This window comes from Peromyscus eremicus, chromosome 14 (assembly GCF_949786415.1).
Source record: "Peromyscus eremicus chromosome 14, PerEre_H2_v1, whole genome shotgun sequence".
Lineage (NCBI taxonomy): Eukaryota > Metazoa > Chordata > Mammalia > Rodentia > Cricetidae > Peromyscus > Peromyscus eremicus.
Genome location: NC_081430.1, coordinates 76,884,938 through 76,910,969, shown reverse-complemented (window position 1 = coordinate 76,910,969; position 26,032 = coordinate 76,884,938). Strand labels below are relative to the sequence as shown.

Sequence of the window (26,032 nt, the reverse complement as noted above, 5' to 3'; positions counted from 1 at the left end):
TTTAGACAAGGTCTTACATAGAACTTGATAAGTAGCTGAAGCTTGCCTCAAACTCCTGATCCTCCTGCCTCCACCTCCTGAGTGCTGGCATTATAGGCAAATGCCAAGCCCAGTTTGAATATTTGATCTTTACCTTTTTTTTCTGGGAGATTTGGGAATTTCTGGGAGGAAAGGCCTGCAAATGAAAAGGATGGTGTTTTCTACCTCTGTCTGGCTCCCTTCTTAGGTCCCAGCCCATGGAGACAGAGGAGGTGAGAGGATTTAGATGCCAGTCAGAGAAGCAGACTGAATCCTGCAAGCCCAGCTTACCCTAAATAGTTACAGAGGAGAGAAAATGATGCAGGGGACTTTCCTGCCAGCAGCTGCTGGCTAAACCTCTTTGGGAAATGAATCCTCTTCATGAGAACCGACTGCCGTGCACATTGTAGAGACAACAGAACCGGTTTTGTATCCTCTGACCTGGACCTACCAAACCTCTGCCTATGTAGTTAGGAGCCTGTAGTGTCCCCAGGGATGCCCGCCTGGGACACGGTTCCCAACCTCACTCTCCCTGTGTGCTTTCAGACAGATCTCCTGTGTTGTCCAGACTCATGACACCCACTTCCGGTCTGTGATGATGCTTGGACATGGAAGAAGGAGAGGAACACCCTTTTGCTCCTCTCGTCTGCAAAGATAGCCCTGTAGACCCCTCTTGATGCTGCTTAATGAGAGAGCTCCCTTTCCATGAAGGTGCCCTCGATATTACAGACAAACTCCGGGCATTGCTGGCTTTGGTTAATACCAAGTAGATGACTCAGTCACCCGAGAATTTAGCTGAACCCCTCTCTAACTCTGCTTGTCTCGCTGTCCAACAGAAGATCTGTGGTCTCCAGGAATTCATCCTGTGGGAGGGGAAATAAACACACGTGAGGTTATTTTCAAACGGGATGACATGTTTTGTGGAAACATGGTCAAAGTCTCATGGGAACGTAATGACAGGATGACCCGGAGGCTGGGGATGGCCTCACAGAGCAGGAGAAAGAGTAAGAGTCTGTAGGCTGCGGAGGAGGGCTAGAAGAGAGAGGGCTTGAAACTGAGTGCTAATCCCTGATCCTTCCCTCTCCCAGGAATGTCTCAAGCACGCTAATGGAGAAACTGGAAAGAAACTTGTACAAAATAACTGGCCACAGGATAGACTGAGGAGACCACACTATACGCAAGATCTGAGTAGACATGGGCCTTGAAGATGAGGTTCAGGAGGGAAGCAGCTTGAAGGCACAATGCACTGGGCTTCAAAGGGGTGAGGTGCCCGAGGCCTGGGGTTTGAATCAGACATGTAGATATAACCACATCTTTTAATGTCCCATGCCTTAGTAACTATCTCCACCACCACCTCCCTGCTCTACAGGTGTCCTAAGAGAGTCACAAGAGTTGATAAGCTTGAGAAGGTCCAACTCTGGCTGAGGGCACTTGGCACATTCACACGCTGCCCAAGCTTCTGACTCGGGCTATGTGACCCACAAAAGAGCCCCAGAGCTTCTGTCCCCTGGATAAGGCTGGAGTATGAGAGGGATCTGGGGATAGCTTGTGTACTTGCAGGAAAAAGTGGGACTCCTATGGCCCTAGCATCTTACCCACCCCTGAGAAAAAGCCAGCAGACCAAGAAGCAGGAGGTATCCAGCCAGAGGTGGATTCCCAGAGAGACCCGTTCTGACTGCCCACAGTGGAGACATCTCCTGCTGGCTGCAGAGGCCTGCAGCACCAGGCTGAAGGAGCAGGATGTGGTTTTTGGTTTCTGTTTCTGTTTTGACATGTGCTGTTGCTGTGGCCTGCCTAGGCTCCAGGAAAGGGGAAGTGCCCAAGGGTGGGATTGAACTCTCCAGGCCACATGTCATGAGGGTGCTAGTGGCGGAGGATATGGAACATGCCTCGTTAGGACTCTTTCCTCAAGATGATAGGTAGGTGCCAGGGTGACCTTTGCCCCCTCCCCAGTCAGGCAGCCAGGAGAGGGGAGGAAGACAAGAGCAAGTGAGAGAGGGCTGAGCTTCCTGTTTATGGGGGAGTTGGGGAGAGATAGGCAAGGCTGAGCATAGCAGCCTATACATGCACACACAGCATGTACCTTCACTTTTCTCTGTGCAGAGGCCTGGGAGACCAGGGAAAGAGCAGACATGGGGACAGGTATGTCCCTAAAGCAGTCTTGGCAGGGCACGTTTTAGCCCCTACCCTCAAACTTGCTCTTGTCAACAATCTGCTGCCTTACACGTTGTCAGCTCAGGCGACAATAGGAGAGGATTTGCTTCCACTCAGAGCCTCTGGGAGGGAGAAGATGGCAGGGTATCAGTACAAGTCGGCACCTCTGTGTTCTACCCATCATGGGGATGATAGTGCCACCTCTCAGCCCGCCCTCCACATTATTGTCAGCTTTTAAGTGGCCGCATGTGCTGGGCCAAGTCCCATCTGGGAACCTGCAGAAAGGCTCTGTATCAAAGGGAGCGGGAAGGCAGCTCTGGTACCTTTTGGAACAAGGTAATTCTGGAGTCTTCGTGAAGTCAATGGTCAAGTCTTGCTAGTCTTGCTAGCCAAGCCTGTAATTCTATCTTCTGGGAGGTAGGAGGGTTGTGTGTTTCTTCCTCAAGGTAGACAATTTTTAAAGATCTGGGGATATAACTCAATGGTCAAGACCTTGCCTGGCATATGTCAAGTCCTGGGTCCAATCCTCAGTATTGTTAAAAAAAAAAAAAATGTCTCAGGGATGTTACTGAGAGAATGTATGTGGCAAACGGCCATATGATGTAAGATTCATATCAGCTTATAGCCAGTTCTCAACCTTACCATAAAGGATCTCACCAATAGTCTGGTTATTAATATGATGAGAAGAATATTACAGTAGTGGATTGCAGGTAAGGTTTGGGGCTTTTTGCTGATATGTTTGTTTCTTGGACATGGACTGACTGTGTAGCCCCGGCTGACATTGAACTTGGGAAATTTCTTCTGCCTAAGTCTTCTGAGTGCTAGGATTAAAGGGGTATACTACCAGGCTCAACTCAGGTTGGGGGTGGGGAGGTACTTCATACACTTTCTGCTTTTCTCTGCTTGTGTGGTATACTGCATTCTCTAAATGCTAAACCAAATATCCTGTGTTGACTGCCTTCCATGAAGCTCTTGACTACCCTTGCAAAGAGATGTCTCCACTGCATGGTGAGGTATGATTTGAAGCTGAGAAGGGAGCTGGATTCTAAAAAATGGTATCTTCTTTTAGACTTCAAAGCGTGCATCCATTCATGCATGCTACAAAATGCCCCTAAGTCCTAACCCTTCTAGATGATCGTCAGGGAACCATCCCAGCCTCTGATGTCTGAGTTGACCTGCCCTGAGCAGAAAGGATGGCAGAATGGTTCTAGGAAAGGAACCTTGGTGGCCTATTGCTGAGTACTTGGTCTTAGATCTACCTTTCAGTTGTCCTGGTGGCTCAGCGCTGGGGGTGGGTTAAACTAACGATGGCCTCCTCTTCTATTCCCAGAGACACCTGGAAGCTGCCAGCCAACCAGCCAAGAGTTAGCTGAGCTCTGGAGTGAATGCTTGTCCACATCGCTGAGAATGGCACCAAGGTCCAGTCTGATACCAAGACAAGGTTAAACCAGGACACAGCGGCACAGCGATCCTGATGTCTGTTCCCAGCCCTGCGGTCAAGGCTGAGTTAAGTGAGTGTGCCCCAGACGTGAGGATCACTGGCCCTGTCTGCCTCCCCATTTGGCACCTCATCAGCATGGGTACAGGTCTTGGGGTTCCAGTTCTCAGCCTGTTTCCTGTCCAAGGGCTTGTCACAGGGCTACAGTTCTGGAATGGGAGGGGAGCGCTGAGCAGTTTCAGGCCATGTCACTGTTGGAGCCGTCTTATAGCTTCTAAAACTGAGCCAGACCCAGCTTGGCTGACAGAGATAAAATCAGACACTCATATTCTTTTTCCTCAAGAGGTAAAAGGCCTTGGCTGCAGAGGAACCTGTCGGTCTCTATCTGGCCTCTATCCCTGTCTCTGCCTCTGGATTTTCCTTGATGATACTTTAAAGAATGACAATTGAATATCCCTAAGCCCCAGAGGCCTGAAGGCCATTCTGTCGGTGCAGAGCAGACAATACAGTGGTGGGGTCGGGGACCGGAAAGAAGGAAGTTCCAATGAGGCAGGGCAGGCAGTAGACACTACTGCTGTCTTGGCACTGAGACCATCTAAAGAGGTCTTGGGCTGGTCTCTTGGAACCTAGAGTTGATTCTATACTGGAGTATGCAGGGAGGGGGAACAGGGCAACTGAATTATTTCTCAGCTGTAGGTAGATCTCATCTTTCCTAGCTGAGGGTTAGAACCTGTTTACCAGTCTGCTTATGCTTGCAAAGTCAGTGTGCTACTAACAGGTTGTTTAAGGGGGTGTTCTTGAGTTGATTTGCAGCCAGAATAGGATGCGTGAACCTGGTCTTGAGGGGGACTGGGAGTAGGAAGATGTTCATGGAGGTCACCGTGGTGATATAGTGACCCAGATGTGAGACCTACTCATCACATGGCACAGGTTGCCATGGTAATCTACACCATTAGTCCGAAGACTGTCACACCTTTGATCCAATAGTTCCACATCTGGAATTACTCATGAAGAGATCTTTCATGCCAAGCATGGGAACATATGCCTGTAAACCCCCACTTGGAGGACAGAGACAGACAGATATATGGATAGAGGCCAGTCTAGGCTATATAGCAAGGCCCTGTCTGGGTTGGAGAAGCAGAGAGAAGGCAGGAAGAAAGAAAAAAAGAGAACAAGAAAGCTATCTGAATGTGTGTGTGTGTGTGGGGGGGGTGCATGTCCTTAGCTGAGGGGCAAGAGGATCAGTAGTTTGAGGCCAGCCTTGGATCAATGAGACTTTGTTTCAAATAAAGAAAAATGGTGGAAGAAAGAAAGGAAGGAAGGAAGGAAGGGAGGGAGGGAGGGAGGGAGGGATCTTTTACTATAAAATAGTCTCAAAGAAGACAATGACTAAATTTCTTTTGTTACAGGCATGAAAGGTATTTCCGTGGTGTTCTCTGTAATAGGGGAAATGGAAAACAATTATTACCTTTGTTGAACATATTAGTCAAGGAAATTATAGTTTTCCACTTGGTGGGATATTATATAGCTATTGTAAGGATGAGCACATAGGCTGTAGAACTTGGCAAAGACAGTTCTGAGCTATGTGAAAATGGCAGGGGGCAGACTGTACTTTACAGTGACTTAGAAAGGGCACCTGGGGGACTGCAAAGGGGACAGACACCGGCTCTGTGGCTTCGGTTTTGTTATGAGTGCTCTTCCTTTCTGTGGTGCCAGGGTTGGCTTCTTCTGCAACAGTTTAATCAGGGTGGCTGCAGAAGGCACCATTAATAGTGACTTTCTCTAAGAAGTGGGATGGGGGGGATTTCTTTGGGTCACTAAGTCATTTCTTCCTATAATATTTAAATGTTAGCAGTGAGCACATGTTACTTTAGTAATTGAACAAAATAAGATATTTTTAAATTTTAGAATTAAAACATCTTAAAAGACTATATTTCCCAAATAAAGGAAAGGAGAAAGACTGAGCTAGCTAGCTCTATATACCCATTCTTACCGTGTTTAAGGCCTTGGGTCTGCTTGGGCCTAGCTTTCCATCTACCCATCAACCCACCCACCCATCCATCCATTCATTCATCTACCCCAGAAACTATTAGGCATCGTTGCCAGGCATCAGGGAAGAAAACTAAGCCTCCTCACCCCTTATAGAATTCTCACTGCAGTTGGAGCAGGTAGCACACTATTCGAAAGGGCTACAAAGAAAATAAGACGGGATAATTTGAGTAATAAAAAGTCCACCTTTGACTGGGGGCTCAGGGAAGGTCTCAGAAGGGTGACAGCTGAGTTGAGACCTGAGTCTCAGACAACAGAGAGACAGCCACGTGGAGGCCCGAGAAGAGCGTTCTAGACAGTGCACAGGATGCCTAGCCCGTGGCCCCAACCTGCAAGGTGCCCATGGCTTCCCAAGCCCAGTGAATCTCTGGGCCAGGACAAACCCCGTTTCCCAGGCCCTCTCGTGTTCCCCAGAACACTTCCACCGCTATCCTTCCCACCTGGGATGTGCTCAGTGTCTGAATCCTTCCCAAGTGTTGTGTGGGATGGTTGTTTCTGACACCCTGGCTGTTGTTGCTCTGGACAGATGGCTCCTCTGGACATCCTGTACACAGGCCACTGCTCTTGGCTGGCATTTCCAGAACAGGGCTGAGCTGTCTCAGATTTCTATACCAGGGTGGATTGGCAGTTAGGAAAGCACTAGGTAATGTGTGCCCTGGCAAAGGGTCTTTAACTGGCTCATGACTTGAGGCCCCAAAGGTTGGCTGCTGCCATCGTCCTGTGAGGGTTAGCTTTGACCTTGGAGTACTTATGCATGGCTCCTGCCAGAATTTGGTCTGAGAAATAGGCCAGGAGCCTGTGATATGTCTAACACTTAGTTCTGAGCGTGCTGGATGGACTAGTGAGAAGCACACATCCATTTCCATGGATCTTCTTGATACTCCAGACGCCTCTCAGTATCTAGAGACAGCACCTTGGAAGATGCAGTACCTCCGAGGAGCCTGGAGCCAGTCTTTGGGGCACAGGGTGCTGATTAGGCATGAAGACTCTGGAGCCAGACTTATGAGGATTTAGTTCCTAGTCCAGCCAGTTAGTGCTGTAAAAACATAGGCTAATTATTTAACCTCTTTCTGTCTTTTTTACACCCCCCCCCACCTTCTCCTGTAAAATGGGCTTCAGAATTCTCTGAGTTAAAACATGTTAAGTGCTGAGAACACCTGGTATTTATTGTCACTTGAGAGGTAAGGGAACTACCTCATCAAGACCTTCAGGGTCACTGATCCAGGGGCCTGTCAAGAGAAAGAAGGGTAGAAGTTGGTGGCATCTGAGCTAGCCACTGGCCACAGGAACTGGCCTCCTTTGACTCAGTCTGGCCCTGAAGTGTGTCTGTTTTTCTTCCTCTGTCTTGATGACAAGGGATGCCCATGGCCATTCCAGATCTGCCAATAGAACAGTGTAGAATGATTGCACTCCTGCCCTCCACCCTCACTGCCATCCTTGACTCCTCCGACCCTCAGTCCCAATCCTGCTAGGGACAGAACTCAAGATCCTCTCCCAGAGATCTCCTAGACAGGCTTGTATGGCTCCTCAGAGCATGGAATGGTAGTGATCCAGGTGCTTGGATGTGAGGAGTGAAGCTCGGGAAGAGAATGGGATGCCAAGCCTAGCAAGATGCTCCCCTGGGCAGGAATCCCTAGAGCCATTGTGTTACGGTATCTTAACTTCCTGGAATAAAATCAGAATTTATGGGAAAACCAAAGGCGACCATTCCATCTGGCTTTGCCTATCCTGGTCTCTTTAAGGCTGATTCACCCGTCTCCATTGCCCATTCTGTGTGACGCTGCCCTCCGTTAGAGCCTCAGCAGACTCTGAGAGCTTCAGGTGAGATATTCCTGGGAACAGGATGCAAGAAGCCAGCTCCCTTGACCCCGCCCACCACTTGTTCCCTCACGCTGACGAATCACTTGAGTTTTGATCCTTCTCGGGGACATTGTGTTCTTTCACCAACAGGCATGAGTAGGGTGAAACCATCCACATTCTCCAAATATTTCCCTCATGCTTCCAATCCTGGCCACATTCTCTTCTGTGCCACCCCGATTACCTTTGGGCTGTCCCATCTTTATGTCATGGTCCTTAGAATAGTGGTACTTATCATCAGGAGAACGGGGCCACCACCCACGGAGCTGCTGGCTCCTGCTGTAGATTTCCCCAGGGCTCTGACTCCAGAGCTGAGCAAGGAGTTATTGGAAGGGGCAGAAGGGGAAGGGAGGGCAGGACAAGGAGCAGGCCTGTCGGAACCAGGAGAGGATGGATGAGCCTGTCCTAGACACAATTCGGGCATAGCACCTACGGTTATTAGAAACGGGAGTTGAGGGTGATGTTCTGAGATGCTCTCTTTCATCTGAGCACTTCCCACTACACAGAGCTGTATTCCAACCCAAGAGACTCTTGTATCCTCGTCTTCTGCCCCCAGCCAGTCTTTGAGCTGCTCACATCACAGCGTGGACCAGCTGTGTTCCCCTGACCCCACCCCTTGGACAAGGTCTGACCTCGCCTAGGTATGCGTCCCTCCATCTGCCCAGGTGCTTCCTGCTGACAAGAAATGGAGCCAGGCTGGGGGCTTCCCTCTCTTCTGTCCTCCCCCTTTTTCTCTGAGCTGGCTCCCTTTTGTCCCAGGCTCCTCTCTTCCTTCGACACGAACTCCTTCCATGTTGCTTCTGCTGATAAAGTTCTGAGGTCCAGCTCTTCCAGGTCACCTGGGAAAGTTGGAGCTGGCAGTTCCCAGCTGAGAAACCATTCTTGGCCATTCTAGGAAGGTGGGATCAGAGACAAGTAGAACGGGATTTAAAGTCAACATGAAGAAGCGGGAGGATTGGGTTGGGGAAGGAGTGCAGTAGCAAGACATTGGCCTAGCGCGTCCAAGGTCCTCGGTTTGATCCCCAGCAACACACACACACACACACACACACACACACACACACACACACACACACACGTTGGCTTGTGAGGAGATCCACATAGTCATATCCAGTTGCTCTAGGGGAGACCTTTGAGTGGGAAGCTCCCCATCCCAGGATCCCCTGCCTAGTGTCCACTTGAGTGCAGGGCAAGTGGACAGGCCTGATCCTAAGGGGCCTGAGTCAGGTTAGGAGGCCCAGTAGTCTTGGAACTCTGCCTGGACCACCTGCCTTAAAGCTGTCAGCCCCTCCTGCGTTTCCCTGTGACCCAAGTCTGTTCTTCCTTGGTCTGTGGAGGAAATGTACAAAACAGTGGGACTTTGCAAGGCTGTCCTGGGAAGGTTGCCTCGTTTATTCTATCCATTTTCCAGCCTGAGCCTCAGGGCTGGCCTTTCCTCTTAATTCAGCTGTGGGCAGCCACAGGGAAGCAGGGACCTCACATTTGCTCTCCCAGGCTATGTGTGTGGGACTATTGTTTCACAGGGTTTTCTGGTCCCGTGGCTCAGTGTCTCGTAAGCCTGCTTAGCAGGGGAAGCTGCCAGCAAGCTGACTAGGGCAGAGGCATAGTGACACTGCATGAAGTGGAAGGTGACCCTAAGAGCAAGAGAGGCTATGCCAGAAAGGACATGATCTTAGCAGGTGTGTGTGTGTGTGTGCTTTAAGATTTTTTAATATTATGTATGTGTTTGCCTGCATGTATGTAAGTGTACCATATGCATGAAGTTACTGCAGACGCCAGAAGAGGACATTGGACCCCCTGGAACTTGAGTTATGATCAGTTGTAAACCACCATGTGGGTGCTGGGTACCTAGTCCTCTGGAAGGACAACAAGTGAGCCATTGCTGTAGCCTTTATTTGCAGTGTTTAGTAGCAGCTAGATAATTCATCCTCACAATAACTGGTGGTCATTTATATGACCCCTGCTTTATTTAAGAGGAAACTGAGGCTGGGTGCTGGAGGAAGCTTGCCAAAGAGCTTACAGATTTGGGATATCAAGGCAGGACTCTGGCCCAAACAGTTAGGATGTAGGGTTGCTGAGCTCAGTCACTACACCGTGTTCACATCTAAGTAGTGAATTATGTTGAGGATGGCACAGGAGGGAGAAACCTACGTCAGTTCTGCATGACTTCAGGTTTCCTTGGGCCCACTTTATTTGTCAAGTTTCGAATATACAGACAAATGTAGTGAAGAATCATATATAATTTCATCCAGTGACAATTTGTGCTGAATATTTTGCGCATTTACACAGGAATACACCCTTGCAAAATCCAGTGTTAACTACACAGCTTCAAATCCTGACCTTTTCTCTTTGCATTGTGTGAAATGTTCCTCAGATGGTTACTGGCGTTGTTAGCTTTTGGATGAATCACAGCAAAGTGAGGGTGGGCTGTTGGGACAGATGAACAAGGTGCATGGAGGTGGCACACAGGTCGGTGGACAGCACTCGAGTCTCGCAGAACGGGAGGTTCGTGGACTGTGGCAGATGGGGGTAGGGGGTGCAAAGGCAGCAAATGGGAAGGGTATCCCAGGAAAGACAGTGATGCTGGGATCCAAAACACAGAGCTGGCCCGGATCCAGAGGCAGAGCTGGGCCCAGGAGGACTTTGCCAGCTATCTCTGAGGGATGCTGATGTTGAAGATGTGCACATGGGCTTTTAACGGGGAGCACCCTCGCTTGACACTTTGGCTATGGATTTGAACTGGAAGTAGGCAAGTCAAGGCTGGGAGACTTTAGCGCTGCCTGGTGAGATGCAGTTGAACCAGGACAGCAGCAACAAGGAGAAGGATTCCCAAGAGATTCAAAAGGTGCCAAGTGCAGGGGCTACTAGCTTTACCACATGACTGACTGATCAATGAGATGTTCGCAGACATGCCTTAAGCCTTAAGGGCTTTTAAAAAAAAAATGGGCTGCCTTTTTATTTTTGAAAAGAATTTAAATAATGATAATATTAAAAATATATTGAATGGGAGCTGAAGATAGAGCTTAGCTGATTGATTGCCTAGGATACAGGAAACCATGGGTTCGATTCCCATGGCATCACTGTGCACTGTGCGTGACACATGCCTGTAATCCCAGCACTTGGTAGGTTGAGGCAAGAAGATCAGAAGTTCAAGGTTATCTTTGGCTACACAGTGAATTCAAGGGCCAAACCGGGATACATCAGACCCTGCCAAACACACAACTCTTTAAGAGACATATAGTAAAATTTCGTATTTATGAGGTATAGTGTGACATTTCCATGCATGCACACAATGTATAATCTGATCAGGGTAATTGGCACTATCACCTGAAACGTCATTTTTTTTTTTGAGAGCACTCAAAATCCTCCCAGCTCGGTATTTTGAAATACACAATGAATTGCAATCAACCTTAGCTAGCCTACTGTATTACAGAACATTAGATGTTGATCCTTATCTTCAGCTGTACCCCTGGACCATTAATAGTGACTTCCCTCCCTTGTTTATTCCTCTTGGCCAGAGTGACAAACACTTGTGTGGTTGGGCCAGCTTGTTCTCGGACTTAAGACTTATCACTTACCATGAGATAAGTGCCAGTCTACTGTGTCCAGGACGAAGATGAGAACTGATGGAATGTAGCCACTCCAGTTTAACCTCCCCAGCTGAGCACAGAACAGAGCCTCAGATGACTCACAGCCTCATGACTTAGGCCAGCTGAGATCTTCTGATCCACGGAAGCCCGAGCTACAATAGGAAATGATGGGTGATTTCGGATATTTTTTGGGGATGATATCCTTGGTGGCATTTGCTGATGATTGAGAACTACTGTCATCCCTCTGCTGAGTGCAGTCCTGTGTTCACACTGTGGAGTGTCAATGAACCTGACACATAGATCCTGACACCCAGAAACTTGGGTTAATGTAACAAGAGGCCTCTCATTTCTAACTGGTTGCTTGGTAGAGCCATTAATCAGGAAGGTTCAAAGGAGAGAAACTGGTTTGGGGGAAAGATACTGAGTTTGATTTAGGAAAGAGCTTGAGGTAACTGCAGGGCATCAGGAAGATGTGCCCAGGAAAGAGAAGGAATCTGGTTGTGTTACTGAAGGAAGAGGTCTAGGCTGTGTTGACCAAGTGGATAAGGTCTGGCTTGGAACTGAAAATTATCAAGGGAATTTAACAAAATAATCCACATCAGAGGGGTGGGGTGCTGTGGAAACTCAGAGGAAAGAGGATTTGTGGCTGAGGAAAGGAGAGATTTGTTCTGAAGATCACCCAGATGTGGGAGCCCGTTCTCGGGTTCCTCGTGGCTTTACCCAGCAGGTCCACATAGAGGATGATTAGGACCACGGGCCTGAGTGCAGGTGTCTGAGATGGTCTGCACTTGCCTGTGCTGGAGGAGGAGGTCTTTTGCTCCACCCCTTGGTGTCTCTATAAAAACCCTGGGGCAGAGACAGTCGGGGCCGTTGGAATAGGTTCCAGGCCCTCTCGAGGCTATCCTTTATTTTCTATCTGTTTATCTCCGCGATATTCTCTGCAATAAATCCTTCTATCTAATATTTCCTGCTGCTCGCACTCAAGAAAACTCTGGGGAACTGTGGGGGTGGTTGGGTAAACGCCCCACAGAATGGCGCCTGAACAGGGACTAAAGAAAAAAGAAAAAAGGGACTAAAGAAAAAAGAAAAAAGGGACTAAAGAAAAAAAGGGGGACTATAAAAAAGGGGGGACTAAAGACAAATGAACAGGGACTAAAGACAAAGTAATAGGGACTAAAGATAAAGGAAAATAATAGTTTTATTACAGAGTTTTTGGCGAAAGTGCTGAGTTCAGCCCTGCCAGTGGATGAGGCATGCCAGTGTTATGGAAAATATATATTTTTTATATATATTGAGAGGCAGGGGTTTTATCCTCGAGAGAAAAGGAAAGCGGACTGGAAGGATGTCCGATGCTGCAGCGAAATTCTCTTCTGTCAAAATTTTCTATCTTCTATCCCTTTCTCAATTTCTATCTGTGAAAAATAAGTATAAGGCATAGGGTAGTAAAATAGTGTAGGAAAAACTTAGAAGTGTAAGATTGTGTAGGAAAAAATAAGTAAGGCAACTAGACAGAAAAACTTCAGTTTCCTAACTTTGGGGGCTATGAAGGCAAACTGGGAAAAATCTTTCTTTGGGCTTTACGGGTAGTAAAAATGCTCTTCTTTGAGCTTATGGGGAAGAAAAAGTTTCCTATGGACGTTTTCGAACTGAGGACAGCTGAAAAGCTAAGTCCAAGCGGCAGGAGAAAGTGATTTCTCCCTGAGGCAAAAATGGGGGTATAAAAAGCCAAAAAGTTTAAAGTTGGGAAGTTTTGGGAAAAGTTGGTCTTTCTCCTGGGGAAAAAAATCTTTCTTAAACTATAAAGCTTTTCTTGGAAAATTTGGGGGAAAAAATCTCTGAAAAGCCTTAATCTTTCTCAAACTAAAAGCTCTCAAACTTAAAAACTAAAGCCTTTAACTTTCTCAAAAGGGCAAAAATTAGAATCACCTGAAGATATTAGTATGGAGACCACCTGTGATTAGCTCAAAGGGAAAACAACAAACCTCTGAAGACAGCAAAACCTAAGTTCTTTCAAGCTTTAAAAATCCTCCCTGTAATGCAGGAGGCAGGGACAAGTTCCTAAAAACCTCTTCTAAGCTCTGTCTCTTCAAGCTAGTAAAAAGCAGAGGGTCAGAGTACCCTGAGGGAAACGCTTGGGAGAGTGTGGGTAAAGAGCTACAGAGAGCCCAAAAGGGCCAGAAACTTTACCTGAGAAAAGCAAAAAAGCCAAGCTTTTCAGTTACAACCGAGCTGAGGCATCAAGGGTTTTGTTTCTGAGTTGAGCATTTCAGAATGAAAAGGTGCTCCTAATGGTCCTAATGCAAAGATCCCCTGAAGCAATGCAAACTGTTAGCTTTGTAGCCTCTCTTCTGAGCAAAAACCCAGAGGGACTGGCCAGCTTCTGAGTTGGAGTGCATTTCAGGGATACTAGGGTTCCTGCAGTTGCAAACTTCCTGGAGCACAGAGCTGAGGCAGGAAGGTGCAGGACCCAGGGGAAGGTTGCTAATGAACAACCAAAGCTAAAGCCAGTGGGAACAGCACAGTTGTCTGCTTTCCTACAAGTCCCGGGTTGGTAGGTCCACTGCTGCAAAAAGACATCTGAAAAAAGCTTTCCTATCAGTAAGGACCTTTCTGGGAAAACAGTAAAGCTGAACTGTGTCTGAAGCAGTTGTGCTGCTGAGTCAGAACGCTGTCTGGGGAAAGAGCCCAGCCAGGGCAGAACAGAACTATCCAGGAGTAAAGCTTTCTTTTTTGTCAGAGAAAGCATATCTTTGAGAAAAGCTTTGTTTCAACTGACTCCCTGAGATGAGGGAGTGTAACTCTAAGGGGTGATTGCCTCTGGTATAAGCTCCGTCCTTGAGCACCCAGACAAGCAAACGCAACCCACTGGGGGACTGGGCCAGGTGAAGGCCTGATGAGACAAAACGCCTGTCCTAATGGGAGTTTAGAAATGGCAAAAACCTCCCTTGTTAGATTTTCAGTCTGTACGCAAACCACACAGACTCAGAAAACAAATGGACAAAAAGCCCTACCTTCAGTAGCAGGGAAAGCTGCCACTGTAGTGTCGGAAACTGTTTCTGGGGTAGAGGGGATAAATTGAGACCAAACTGGGAACTGTCTGGGAAAAAGACTCCAAAGAAACAAAAGGGACACAATCCTCCCCAGAAAATGCATGACCTGTGAAAGCTGCTAAGAGTTTGAGGCAGATTGTGGGGGGGGAAAAAGCCCCTACCTCCAAAGGCAGCTAGCAGAGGAACAGAGCAGCCTGAGATACCTGAAGCTCTGCATCTGGGGAAGGAAGGAACAAGCAAAACGAGACAGATCAGTGGGAGAAAATCTCTTCTGAAGGAACTATGGAAAAGCTGTTGTACATAATCTTGTTTTTCACTGACTGGCTAAGGCAAGCACAAGCCCCGAGGAAAGTTGCTATCAGAAATTGCCCACCTCAATGCACGCTAACGAGGCAGGTGCAGTTCTGATATGGGGGCCCGTGTCAAATGAAGGAGAGACACCTGTTGAAGCCAGTTGAGGAGAGAATAGAAATCTCCCAACGTGCCATAGCTGAAAATGTAAAATGCTTGTTCAAATCTCCCGTTGCAAAAGCAAAAAACTTTGATTCAAACCTCCCGGGCAAGAATTTGTAAGCAAGTCTGGTAAAAGAGAACCAGTTGACTCTCAGACCCGAAAAGAACTATGGGAAATGACTGATATAAGGGAAATGATATAAAGGACTGATATAAGGGACTGATATTATTATGGACTGATATAAGGGAAATGCATTCTTGGAAAGGTAGTTTTTCCGCTAAAGATGGTGACATTGCCCTGAAACACTTGTCAGCTCGAAAATATGTTCATGGTAAACTTAAAATACAGCTTTTAAAAGAATAAGAAGGAAAATCATCTAAGAGTTTAAGTGTCAGTTCCAATGAAACATTGAAAAGATATGGAACTAGGCACTTTGCAGTTTGGGGGTTGGTAAAATGCCTTATTTACCCTAATAGCTGTGCAAATTTTTACGGTAGTTGGATGACAAAAAGCTACCTATAAGAGCAAACAAGCCACTTTAAAATCCTTTAAACAAGGGAAAGCAGTTTATACACTGAACTTTGTCTTAGATATGAAGAAACTTACATTGAAATTAAAAAAGTTCTTTGCCTTTTGAACAAACTGCCTGCAGTGAGTAATTCCTTTGCAAATCTAATTAAGGGGATAAGAAACAGGCATTCAAAAAGAAATGACTGCTTTATAGATGGGAAAACATCAGTAGTTAAAGCTAATAAAATAAAAATGCTAAATCCTAAAAATGCTTTTTCTCAGAGTATATGTTTCATGAAAGAACATCTATGTTCTTAACTCTTTTGAATAGTAACAGTTTTGGTAAAAATACTGGAACTAACAACAATCCAGTAAAAATGTTTCAATAAATTCAAGATGCTATTCACAAAAGAAAGCTGCCATGCTTTGTGGGCCTTATTAGAGCTCACTCCAATCTTCCTGGTTCTTTAGCTGAGGGTAATGCGAAATGGAAAGATCCCTGCTCGGGATTATGGAAGGGTCCCGATCCTGTGTTAATATTCGGTGGAGGACATGTTTGTCTTTTTTCACAAGAGGAGAATGAAGCTTGGTGGTTACCGGAGCATTTCCTAAGGAGTGTGGAACTAAGGAAGGGTCAGCTCCAATGATGTTCCTATAAAGGAACCAAAATAAAAGTGGCTCGATTAGTGTTTCTGAGGTTTTGTCACTGGTTAATGCAAACAGTGAGAAAACAGAGTTCGGAGCTGTGCCACTTTTGGCTTTACTAGCTCCTTTGGAAAAATACTTTATATCACCTAATAGCTGTGCGGTATTTGGCAAAGACCTTACAGCAGCTAAATACGGTAATTTCACCCTCAGCGTGAAGTGAAGTTTTTTGGTAGAACAAACCAAAAGTACTGCTGTAATAGAAACGTTTGTCTGAATTGAAGCACTTAGGGGAACTACTATAGTCCCCTAGCAACAACTATCACAATTCTATAACAACAACACTCACTAAATCCCAGTGCTTTATAGCAAAGCTGACTATAAACTCTAAACTTTAGCTATGATGTACATACTTCCTGTCTAGTTAAGAAAATCTTTCTAATAGAGATAGTGATAATAATTAAGAGTAAGAAGTAGAAAAAGATGAAAATAAAATATGTGAGTTTGTAAAAATTCTGTCTTGTTAGATCTGTGTTAAAGAAATCTTCAGATGTTTGCTAAATTAGATATATGCTAATGGTAGCCCTATATAAGTTTGTAAGATAGATCTATAGAGTTCCTTTAAGAATATAAGCTTGCAAGAAATATCTAAGGTAGTCTTAAGACATGTAGTAATAAGCTTGTAAGAAGTAAAGATGTTAGTTGTAAATGTAAGTTTAAATAAGAAATAAGATGGAATGAATATAAGTATATAAGAAGTAATAAGAAATATATTTGCTAAAGTAGTTCTATAGTTTCCTTAAGGAGTATAAGTAGATGTTAATATGTTATATGTGAGTTTGTAAACATGTAAATGTTGTATGTGAGTCTAAATACTTTGCAAGGCAAAAGGTTATATGTGAGTTTGTAAAAAAGTGTATATATAAAGTGTGAGTCTATTCTTAATGTATATGGTTGAAAGAACCTGAGACACGGAAGGAAGTGTCCTAGTAGACTGCAAAGTAGTCAGTCTGAGCAGTTTTCAAAAGTTCCAGAAGCTGCTAAGAAGCTAAGAATGGCGGATGCCAGAACCAGCACAAGGCATCTGCAGCTGAGATCCGTGGAAAATCGATGCAACACAGAAAAACCTGAACTAACATCAAAAACGGTGCGGTTTAGAATACTACTGTACCTAAAAAGGTCCCTGGCTTGAGAATAAGTTCAGAGACGCTTGTTTGAACAAAAATTGTTAACTGCAAAAAGTTTTGGTTGAAAAACGTCTCTTCATATTTGGAAGTGAAAGCCTGATACCAGAATTTATTTCTTGTTTGAACTCTTTGAACTTAAAATGAGATAAAACTACAAAGATTTTGGTTATAGATTTCTTCATATTTGGAAGGCTAGTACCAGAATTTATCATTTGAATTTTGGGACTTAAGAAATGAAATGAACAATAGAGATTTCATTGCAATGGGACAATTTTGAGTTTACTTATAGTAATGACCTAGGAACTGTTTTCTGGAATTGGGTTAAAAATGGAACTGTTTAAATGAAGAAATTTATTTCTACCTAGAATCAAGATGCAGTTTTGTGTATGCATATATGCTTTATTAACTGGTGATTCATGAATTGTTTTGTGGAACTGTTTATATAAAATTGAAATTACTTACAGAACTGGTTTTGTGTTACAAATGGAACTGTTTAAACAGAAGTTTGGGTTTTATAACTAGGCTTGAGATTTTGCTTAAAAAATTATAAAAGGGAGTTAATATTCCTTAGTCTATTTAATTTAAAAAATATTTTCTTTGAGCGGATTAATGTCATGTTTTGTTAGTAAGAAATGCAAATGGGGTATACTTAGAGACTACTTTTAAAGTGTAAAGAGTTTTATCAAGAGACTGCTTTTGGATGTTTTGCTAAAAGTTTTCAAAGTGTTAATGGTTAGATTGAAAATATTGCTTTTCAATATGGGTTTGTGGAAATTGTATGCTTGGGTTCCTCTAACTAGGTTTGAGATTTTGTTTAAAAAATTATAAAGAAAAGGAGGAGTTATGAGGTTTAATTATATTTGCAGAAATTATATTTACCCTATTGATATTAATACACCCTGGTTTTGTGGAGTTAAGGAAATATTTAAGTTGGATGTGAATACATTGAAGTTTTTCCTGTGTTCTGTTAGCAAGAAAATTCAAATGATTGAGTTAAAGTTGTAAGACGGAGAAAATTGTTAACTATATTTAGCACCATATATGCTAATTCAAATGGTTCTGTTAAGAGTTTGCTTTGAGTTGTAAGATTGAGAGAATTGTAACTATGTATAGCAATATTTAAGTTAACCTGTTAATGGTAATGATGAAGCTAAGGGATTCTTTAAGTTTGTAGTCGACTCAAGAGTTTTTGGTTTAGAAAGGGCTTGAGGCAGCTAAGACTGCTGTAGTCACCTTGGACCTAATTCAAAAGAGAAATGCCATCTTTATCATCCTCTACTCCCATATTGGGAGGTGTTACAGCTATGGAGATTGCTGTAAGCCATTAATAGTTATTTTTTTATATATTAAGAAAGGGGGACCTGTGGGAGCCCGTTCTCGGGTTCCTCGTGGCTTTACCCAGCAGGTCCACATAGAGGATGATTAGGACCACGGGCCTGAGTGCAGGTGTCTGAGATGGTCTGCACTTGCCTGTGCTGGGGGAGGAGGTCTTTTGCTCCACCCCTTGGTGTCTCTATAAAAACCCTGGGGCAGAGACAGTCGGGGCCCGTTGGAATAGGTTCCAGGCCCTCTCGAGGCTATCCTTTATTTTCTATCTGTTTATCTCCACGATATTCTCCGCAATAAATCCTTCTATCTAATATTTCCTGCTGCTCGCACTCAAGAAAACTCTGGGGAACTGTGGGGGTGGTTGGGTAAACGCCCCACACCCAGACACCAGGGTTGTGCTTGTAAGCATGAGAGAAGGCACACCAAACAGGATAAACAGGGCAGACAGGGAGGCCTGGGTGGTGAGAATGAGGTGGAAGAGATGTACTTGGGGCCTTGAATGGCAGGCCGAGGGTGCTATCATGTTACATTAGGAAAGTGGGGGTGGGGGGTGGGGGGAGGCTTACACGTTTCTGAGTGAGGAAGGGACAGGAGGCACACAGGTCTATGCAGGAGGCTGCGTCTGGAAGTGGGATTGAGAGCTGGGTCTAGTCTAACTCTTGTTTACTGACCCTGGAGATGTGGGGAAGAAGATATTCCCTCCCAGTCTCACATATAAAATAGGAGTAAGACGTCCTCCCTCCCCTCTTCCCTTCCTCCTCTCTCTCCCCACTACCACCCTCTCTCAGATCTTTTGCAGCTCAGACGGGACAGACCTCACTATGTAGCTAAGGATGATTTTGAACTTCTGATCCTCCTGCCTCTACTCAACTCCCAAGTGTTGGGATTACGGTCATATATTGCCATGCCCGGTTTACACAGGGCTGGGAATTAAGTGCAGGGCCTCTGCATGGTAGGCAAACTGACCCTTGCTCTCGTCCCCCTTTTTTTAATTGTGTTGACAAAGGGTCTTGCTATGTCTCCCAGACTGGCCTGGAACTTGCAATCTTCCTGTCTCAGTCTTCCAAGAGCTAGGACTATAGGCACATGCTGCCACACTTGGCTTCATATGAGTTTTAATTAAGTGCAAGTTTTTAAAAACGTGATTTAAGGCACTAGGGTAGATAAGCATTATTGCAGTGAGGCCTGTGTAGCTAAAAGTTGGTGTTAGGATTCTCAGTCAGGTAGGCAAACTGCAGATGCCACCTTGGTAACCTCTGTCCCTTGTCCTGCCTTGGGAGACAGGATTGGTAGATGTCAAGCTGGATGCCCACTGGTAGCTAATAAAACGTCTCATTCTTGATGAACTGTGAGTTCTCCCACACTACCCTCTCCATAAAAAAGATGTGTTGTTTAGACTCTGACAGAGGAGAGGCCTAGGGCAATAGCTGGGTAACAAGACTGTAAAACAGTCACTAAGGAGTTCATTCAAGAAGTTAGAGAGCTAGTTGAGTCACAGGGGTCATGCATCAGAAAGTCAATAGACCGGCTTCTGATAGTGGGCCTTATGAGTGGCCCGGACCCTCTAAGACAGAAGCAAGTCAGGGGCCTAGGAGCCAGACAAGGCTGTAGGGGAGCGCAGTGGGAGGAAGCCAGGCCTTGACCGGCAGTGAGGTTTGAGAGAGGAGGAGTGTAAGAGGGCAAGCCAAACCCCATCTACTGTAGCAGTTAAAAATAAAACATGACCACAGTAATATCATATTCAGGTATCTAGTTTAGGATGGATATTACGGAGAAAACAAAAACCAAATGTTGACAGTTGTACAAAGAAACTGGAGTTTGTACGTGTTCTGCTGAGGATGTGAAATGTATAAAGCAGTACCACAGTTCTTGAGAATTTATTTTTTAATGTGTATTGTGTTTTGTATGTATGTGGACCATGTCTGTGCCTGGTGCCCATGGAGGCCAGAGTGTCAGATCCCCTAGAATTGGAGTCACAGACAGTTGACAGCTGCCGTGTGGGTGCTGGGCATCGAACCCGGGTCCTCTGGAAGTGTCCTTAACCACTAAGACACCTCTCCAACCCAGTACAGCGGTTCTTCAGAAAGGCTACCGCACATGACCATGTAGCCTAATGATTCTACTTCTAGGTATAGACCCAAAAGAGCTAGAAGCAGGTCTTGCTTGAATAGATGCATGTTCACCCATGTGTAACAGCATAGTTTAAAAATGGAAGCCATCCAGGTGTCTATGAACAGTGGAGAAACAGAATGTTCCATCCAGTGGAATTCCTTCGATCTTTCAAAAGGGGGCTTGTTCCAACACAGGCTACAACCTGCATAAACCTGGAGAATATTACACTAAGTCAAATAATCAGCCACAGGAGAAAAATTATGAGAGCTGTCCGATTTAGAGGCTGAAACAATGGCCGCCAGGAGTTGGAGGAAGGGGGAGTGGGGGGATTGGCATTTAACAATATAGTTTTCTTCTCTTTTTTGAGACAAGGTCCAGTGTAGCTCAGGCTGGCCTTTGAATTCTCTATGTAGCTGAAGATGACCTAATCCTTCTACCTCTACCTCTGTGGGATTTCAAGTATATACCAGCACACCCAGTTTGCATGGTGTTAGGCAAGCCCTATCAACTAAGCAACATCCCAGCTCTGGTGCAGAGATTCTGTTTGGGACATTAGAAAGGTTCTGGAAATCATGGCAACAATGATTGTGCAACATTATGAATGTTCTTAATGCTATTGATTTGTACACTTAAAAACTATAAAAATGGTAATATATAGATATGATATTGATATTTTATATATAGATGCATATGAGAGAAATATATGAGAGAGACTCAAAAGTTGTTAAAATAGTGATATAATATATATATATATATATATATATATATATATATATATATATATATATATATATATAGAGAGAGAGAGAGAGAGAGAGAGAGAGAGAGAGAGAGAGAGACTGTTTAGATCTCAGAATATGACTGACCTGGAACTGTTGGGAAAGAAGTGGAGAGAAAAACAGGGTCCCTGATTGGCCTGATGAGAAAGGGAGAGACCTGTGGGTCAGGGCAGCTGATTCTTCAACTGACTTCAGATGACCACAAGTGTTACGGAGTTCAGTACACATTTCCACATAGTATATGAGTAGAGTTGCTCAGGGGAAGCCAATGGGTTAGGCTTTCTTCCTGTCTTTTCCTAAGCCCACTTGGCTAAGGGACGACGGAACTGAGGTGATGCCACAGAGTAGAAGGTTGAAACTATGGTTAGTAACAAAGAGGACAGAGAAAGGTAAAAGCAGATTTGAAATCCCCTCCAGCCTGGTCACCACAGAGATGGGGAGCAGGAGGCAGGGAAAGGTGCAGGTAGCTCCCCTCATCTGTCTCCTTGTATCCCCAGCAGGAAGCCCAAGTCGTCACCATGGCTTCTGCCGAGCCCCTGACAGCACTGTCCCGTTGGTACCTGTATGCCATCCACGGCTACTTCTGCGAGGTGATGTTCACGGCGGCCTGGGAGTTCGTGGTGAATTTTAACTGGAAGTTCCCGGGGGTCACGAGCGTGTGGGCCCTCTTCATCTACGGCACCTCCATCCTGATCGTGGAGCGCATGTACCTGCGCCTACGGGGCCGCTGTCCTCTGCTGGTGCGCTGCCTCATCTACACGCTCTGGACCTACCTGTGGGAGTTCACCACGGGCTTCATTCTGCGCCAGTTCAACGCCTGTCCCTGGGACTACTCCCAGTTCGACTTTGACTTCATGGGTCTCATCACCCTGGAGTACGCTGTGCCCTGGTTCTGTGGGGCCCTCATCATGGAGCAGTTCATCATCCGCAACACCCTCCGCCTACGCTTTGACAAGGATGCAGAGCCCGGGGAGCCTGCCAGTCCGCCAGCCCTGGCCAATGGCCACGTGAAGACCGACTGAGTTCAGAAGATTAATGTGAGAACCTAAGGCCTCTCCGAGGAACTCCAACGACAGAGAGACCACGCTGGTGGGGTTACCCCTTGGTTCAGCACAAGCCCTGCCCCCCAAATGGGTCTTAGTCCAGTAGGGCAAACACAACTACACATGGTGGGCAGTGGGATGGTGTGGGGGAGTTGGGTGTCCAGACAACAGAAGGACACTGGGACTGGTCCATGGCTCTCCACCCATCCTGGGGGCTGGAGCCTGGGCGATGAACAATTGGACTTCGTGGATGACTTTGGAAGCAGCAGGCCTGTCCTGATGAAGGGACATGAACTCTGGGGCCACGGGTGGGAGACAAGGTCTGAGGAGGCCTTGGCTGCTGTTGGGGCCACCACCCCACCTGTCCCCTGGCTTCAGCTGGGCTTTGGCTGGCCCTATTAGGCAATATTCAGGTGCTTGCTTGCAACCAATACCTCCCCAGGGGCCTCTGAGCTGCAGCCTGAGAGAGACCCAGCAGCCAGCAGGCTGCTTGGTGGCACTGCTCTTGTACAAGGGCTGGGAAAAACGTCCTCTGGCCCTTCCCCCTCCCCCAGGGCCCCACGCTGCTCCCATGGCCTTCTGGGGGGCCCCTGTGGTGCTGGATCCCCACCAACCTTGGGCTCTTGGGGGTTTCAATCCCGTGTGTTCGGTGGCGTTTCCCCTTTCTCTTACGTTCAAGACATTTCCCACTAGCAGGCAGCCATTATCTGTCGGTCACCATATCCGGATTCCCCTCTCCCGGCTCCCTACAGAACACAGCAGTGGCCAGAGGCGCAGCTCTAAAATGGGCCCCACTGCCTTCCTGCAGCCTTCCCTCCCCCTTCATCTGGGGACGGGGGCCAGCCTGCATCCCTGGCCCAGGGATGGTGGTCTGGTGCCCCCTCCCTGCAGAGGTCCTACTAAACATGCATAGTATTCCCCCAATGCCCATCTAGGCCTAGAGGGGTTGTTCTGTGGCTCCACAGTGGGGGGAAGAGAAAAAGGCAGAGTTCTAGGTCCTATTTGCCCACATTGGTTTATTTACAAGCCAGTTAGTCAATATGACTTCCTGTGAAATAGGGGAGCAGGTATCTAGCTGGAGACCCATGGGGAATTAGATATGGAAGACCATGGAAGGTTCTTTGGAGCCCCTTCTCTGGAAAAAGATGTGTTCTACCATAGCCTCAGCTCAGCAGCTAACCCTCGGGGCTGCTGCTCCTACAACAACTCCTGGCTAGGCTGACCCTTCGAGCTTGTTCCTCAAACAGTATTAGCCCTGCCACACTCATGGGCGTTGTGAGCTCGGTTGTCTTAGCTTGCCCCCATGATGGGTCCATTGCTGGCAGTGGACAGGTGGAATCCTTATTCCAGGCCCTTCTGATTTTTGTCCTCCACTCTTTGAAAGGATGAGTCAGTCCATCAAAGAGTGTCCGTCCCACGTGGCAGGCTCCTCTTGGCCACCCTGGGGACTCCGAGGTAGCAGTCAGCCTTTTCTTTCTTATAGATCATTTAAAAAGGGATGGTGCCACTGTAGAGAGTCTCTGAAGCATACAGAGAGCACCAGGCGAGGGTCAGCAGCAGGGCTGGGAGAAAGACTCAACCTTCTGTGGCACCCTTCCCCACAGTTCTCTCTGTCCAGGGCAGAATGAAGTGTTTCCTTGAGTAGACATCATCAAACACCATTCTGTGTGTGTGTGTGTGTGTGGTGGGGGCTGCTTCTGGTTTTGTTGTAGCCTGGATTCTAGGACTTTGTGGGTTCCAGGGATTCAGGCCTCCAATGGGAGTGGTTGCTTTCCATCTACAAGTGGTGAGACTTCCTTATTTTATAGGCCCCTTCCTCCATTCTGTGTTATCTCAATTCCCTGAATCCTAATGCCTCTCTAGGCCACCTCACACCTACCTTCGCAGCTGAGTCTAGTGGCTTGCTGAGGTGTACCAGCATTCATTAAGACCCCAGTTCTCAACCAGAGAAAGCCATTGGGTGGCCCCTGGTCTCAGCACTCCAGATGTTGCCTTACAGGCATTCCCTGGCACCATTTTTCTCAAGCCCCTTTAGTCCCCTGTTGGAAGGGTTTCCTGGAGTGAATCTGTTTGCCTAGCAGCACTCAGCAATGTGTGATCTGCTTATGCAGGTCCCCTGTTCTCCTGTGGCCCCTCCTAGGCACAGAATCCCCAGCCAGGGGAAGCTACAATGTAAGGCCTGACCGCAGACCCATAGGCTCAGATCTCACCCAGTGTAGCCCAGATTTCAGCTCTTGCTTTATTGGCTATCTTCAGGGCTCCAACCCCTTAGTGCACAGGGACACAAAGTTTGGGGTCACCAAGCCTTTCTGAGCAGTGGGGAGTCCACTAGCTGTTTATGGAGCCTCTGATGTTCTGAGCCCAAGGCAGCCATCTCAGAGTTTCGGATCATAAGTATGCTGCCCTGCATGGTTGAGTTGCTTTGGATGTCTGCTAGGCTTCCAGTGCCCTGTCCCCTCCTCATGCCAGAGAGTCACAATGGCCTGTGCTTATTCACAGCAATAATACATAGGGAGCATCTGTGAGTCCCTTTTGTCCTGGTCCCTTACTCTTCATGGATCTCCCAGGAGGCTGCTGAGTGGGTCAGTTCATGTGAGAATCTATGTCTGAAGCTCTGGGCTGTGCAAAGTGTTGGCTGCAGGAGGCAGGTGAGAGGAGAGACCTAGCCATGAACTATGACTAAGGCAGAGAGCGTGCCTTCCACCCTGAGGCCACCATACCTGGATGAGCTGGAGGCCCCAGTTTTGGAACAGGCCCTTTGAAATGGATAAGACTGTCTTCCAACTGGATGGCTCTTGAGAAAGGCACATGACTGACTTGTGAGCCCATTGCCTGCTCTGTCTGTCTATCTCTTCCTTTTCATAATTGTGCACATAAAATATACTGGTGTTTGTGTTCCCGGACTGTCTGTGACTCATCTATTCCACTCGGGGGCCCTTTTCCAAGGGGCTACTGGAGGTTGGGCCCTTCATTATCTGCATCACACCTTCCTGAACCAGGATGGCTGGTGGTGAGGGGGATGTGGCCCTGCTGTCAGCCTTGACCCTCTCTAGCAACCTGAATTCACCCCAATGCTCCATAGCTCTTGTAGTCCCAGGCCAAAGGTAGACACGGAGTCCCAGCAGCATACAGGTTGCCTATACCTGTCCATGTGATGAGCAGCGCTTAGACACACTGGCAATAACATGGTATGCCCCATAATTATTAGAAAAGGCGTGGGAGTACTTCAAAAAAGGCTAAGAGGCCAGAACCCTTTTGCACAACATGAAAATCGTACTTGAAGAAACAGCTCCTTACTTCTCCCTAGCAATGCTACGTGCCCTGAGGAGGGCTGTTAGAGGAAGTAGACCTTTCCTACTTCAAGTACCTTGGCTCTGTCTAGCTCCTCTACCCCACCCCTGGCACACACCATACCCATGACTACTTTTCGTGATTCCAGGAAGAAAATGGAGGACTTCAAAATTGCCCAGACCTGGTCTACAGAGCAAGTTCCAGGACAGCTAGGGCTACACAGAGAGACCCTGTCTCAAAAAACAAAGATGTTCAATCTGGTCTGCTAAACTCGAATGGCTTGGCCCCTGTACCACTGCCAGACTACAGAACATGGCAGTGTATTTTTAAGTCACTGGGAAGGCCTTTGCTCTTACCATATACACATACTCACTCACTTGAAAGTATTTCTTTCTTTGAGAATTCATCTCCTTATACAATCAGGCTAGTCTAAAGCATCCTCACAGTCATTTGCGTGTTAGCATAAACAAATCTATAAGGTGGTTCTTTCAGAGTAAGACTTATTAAGTAGCCAACTCAAGGAGTG

General features: G+C 46.5%; 1 protein-coding gene across 7 annotated transcripts in view; it reads left to right on the top strand.

Annotated features, from left to right (window-relative positions):
• Tmem229b (transmembrane protein 229B) overlaps nucleotides 1–25,118 on the top strand; it is a 50,727-nt gene extending 25,609 nt beyond the window's left edge. For 4 of the 7 annotated variants that reach the window (XM_059279111.1, XM_059279109.1, XM_059279110.1 and 1 more), the window contains exons 4-6: nucleotides 1,107–1,279; nucleotides 3,503–3,683; nucleotides 21,670–25,118. In XM_059279111.1, the coding sequence (XP_059135094.1) occupies nucleotides 21,691–22,194 (504 nt within the window). In that variant the 5' untranslated portion in view covers nucleotides 1,107–1,279; nucleotides 3,503–3,683; nucleotides 21,670–21,690 and the 3' untranslated portion in view covers nucleotides 22,195–25,118. The remainder of the gene's footprint in view (nucleotides 1–1,106; nucleotides 1,280–3,502; nucleotides 3,684–21,669) is intronic. The other 3 variants (XM_059279113.1, XM_059279112.1, XM_059279108.1) reach the window with 3 other exon arrangements.
• The last annotated feature ends 914 nt before the right edge of the window (nucleotides 25,119–26,032 follow it).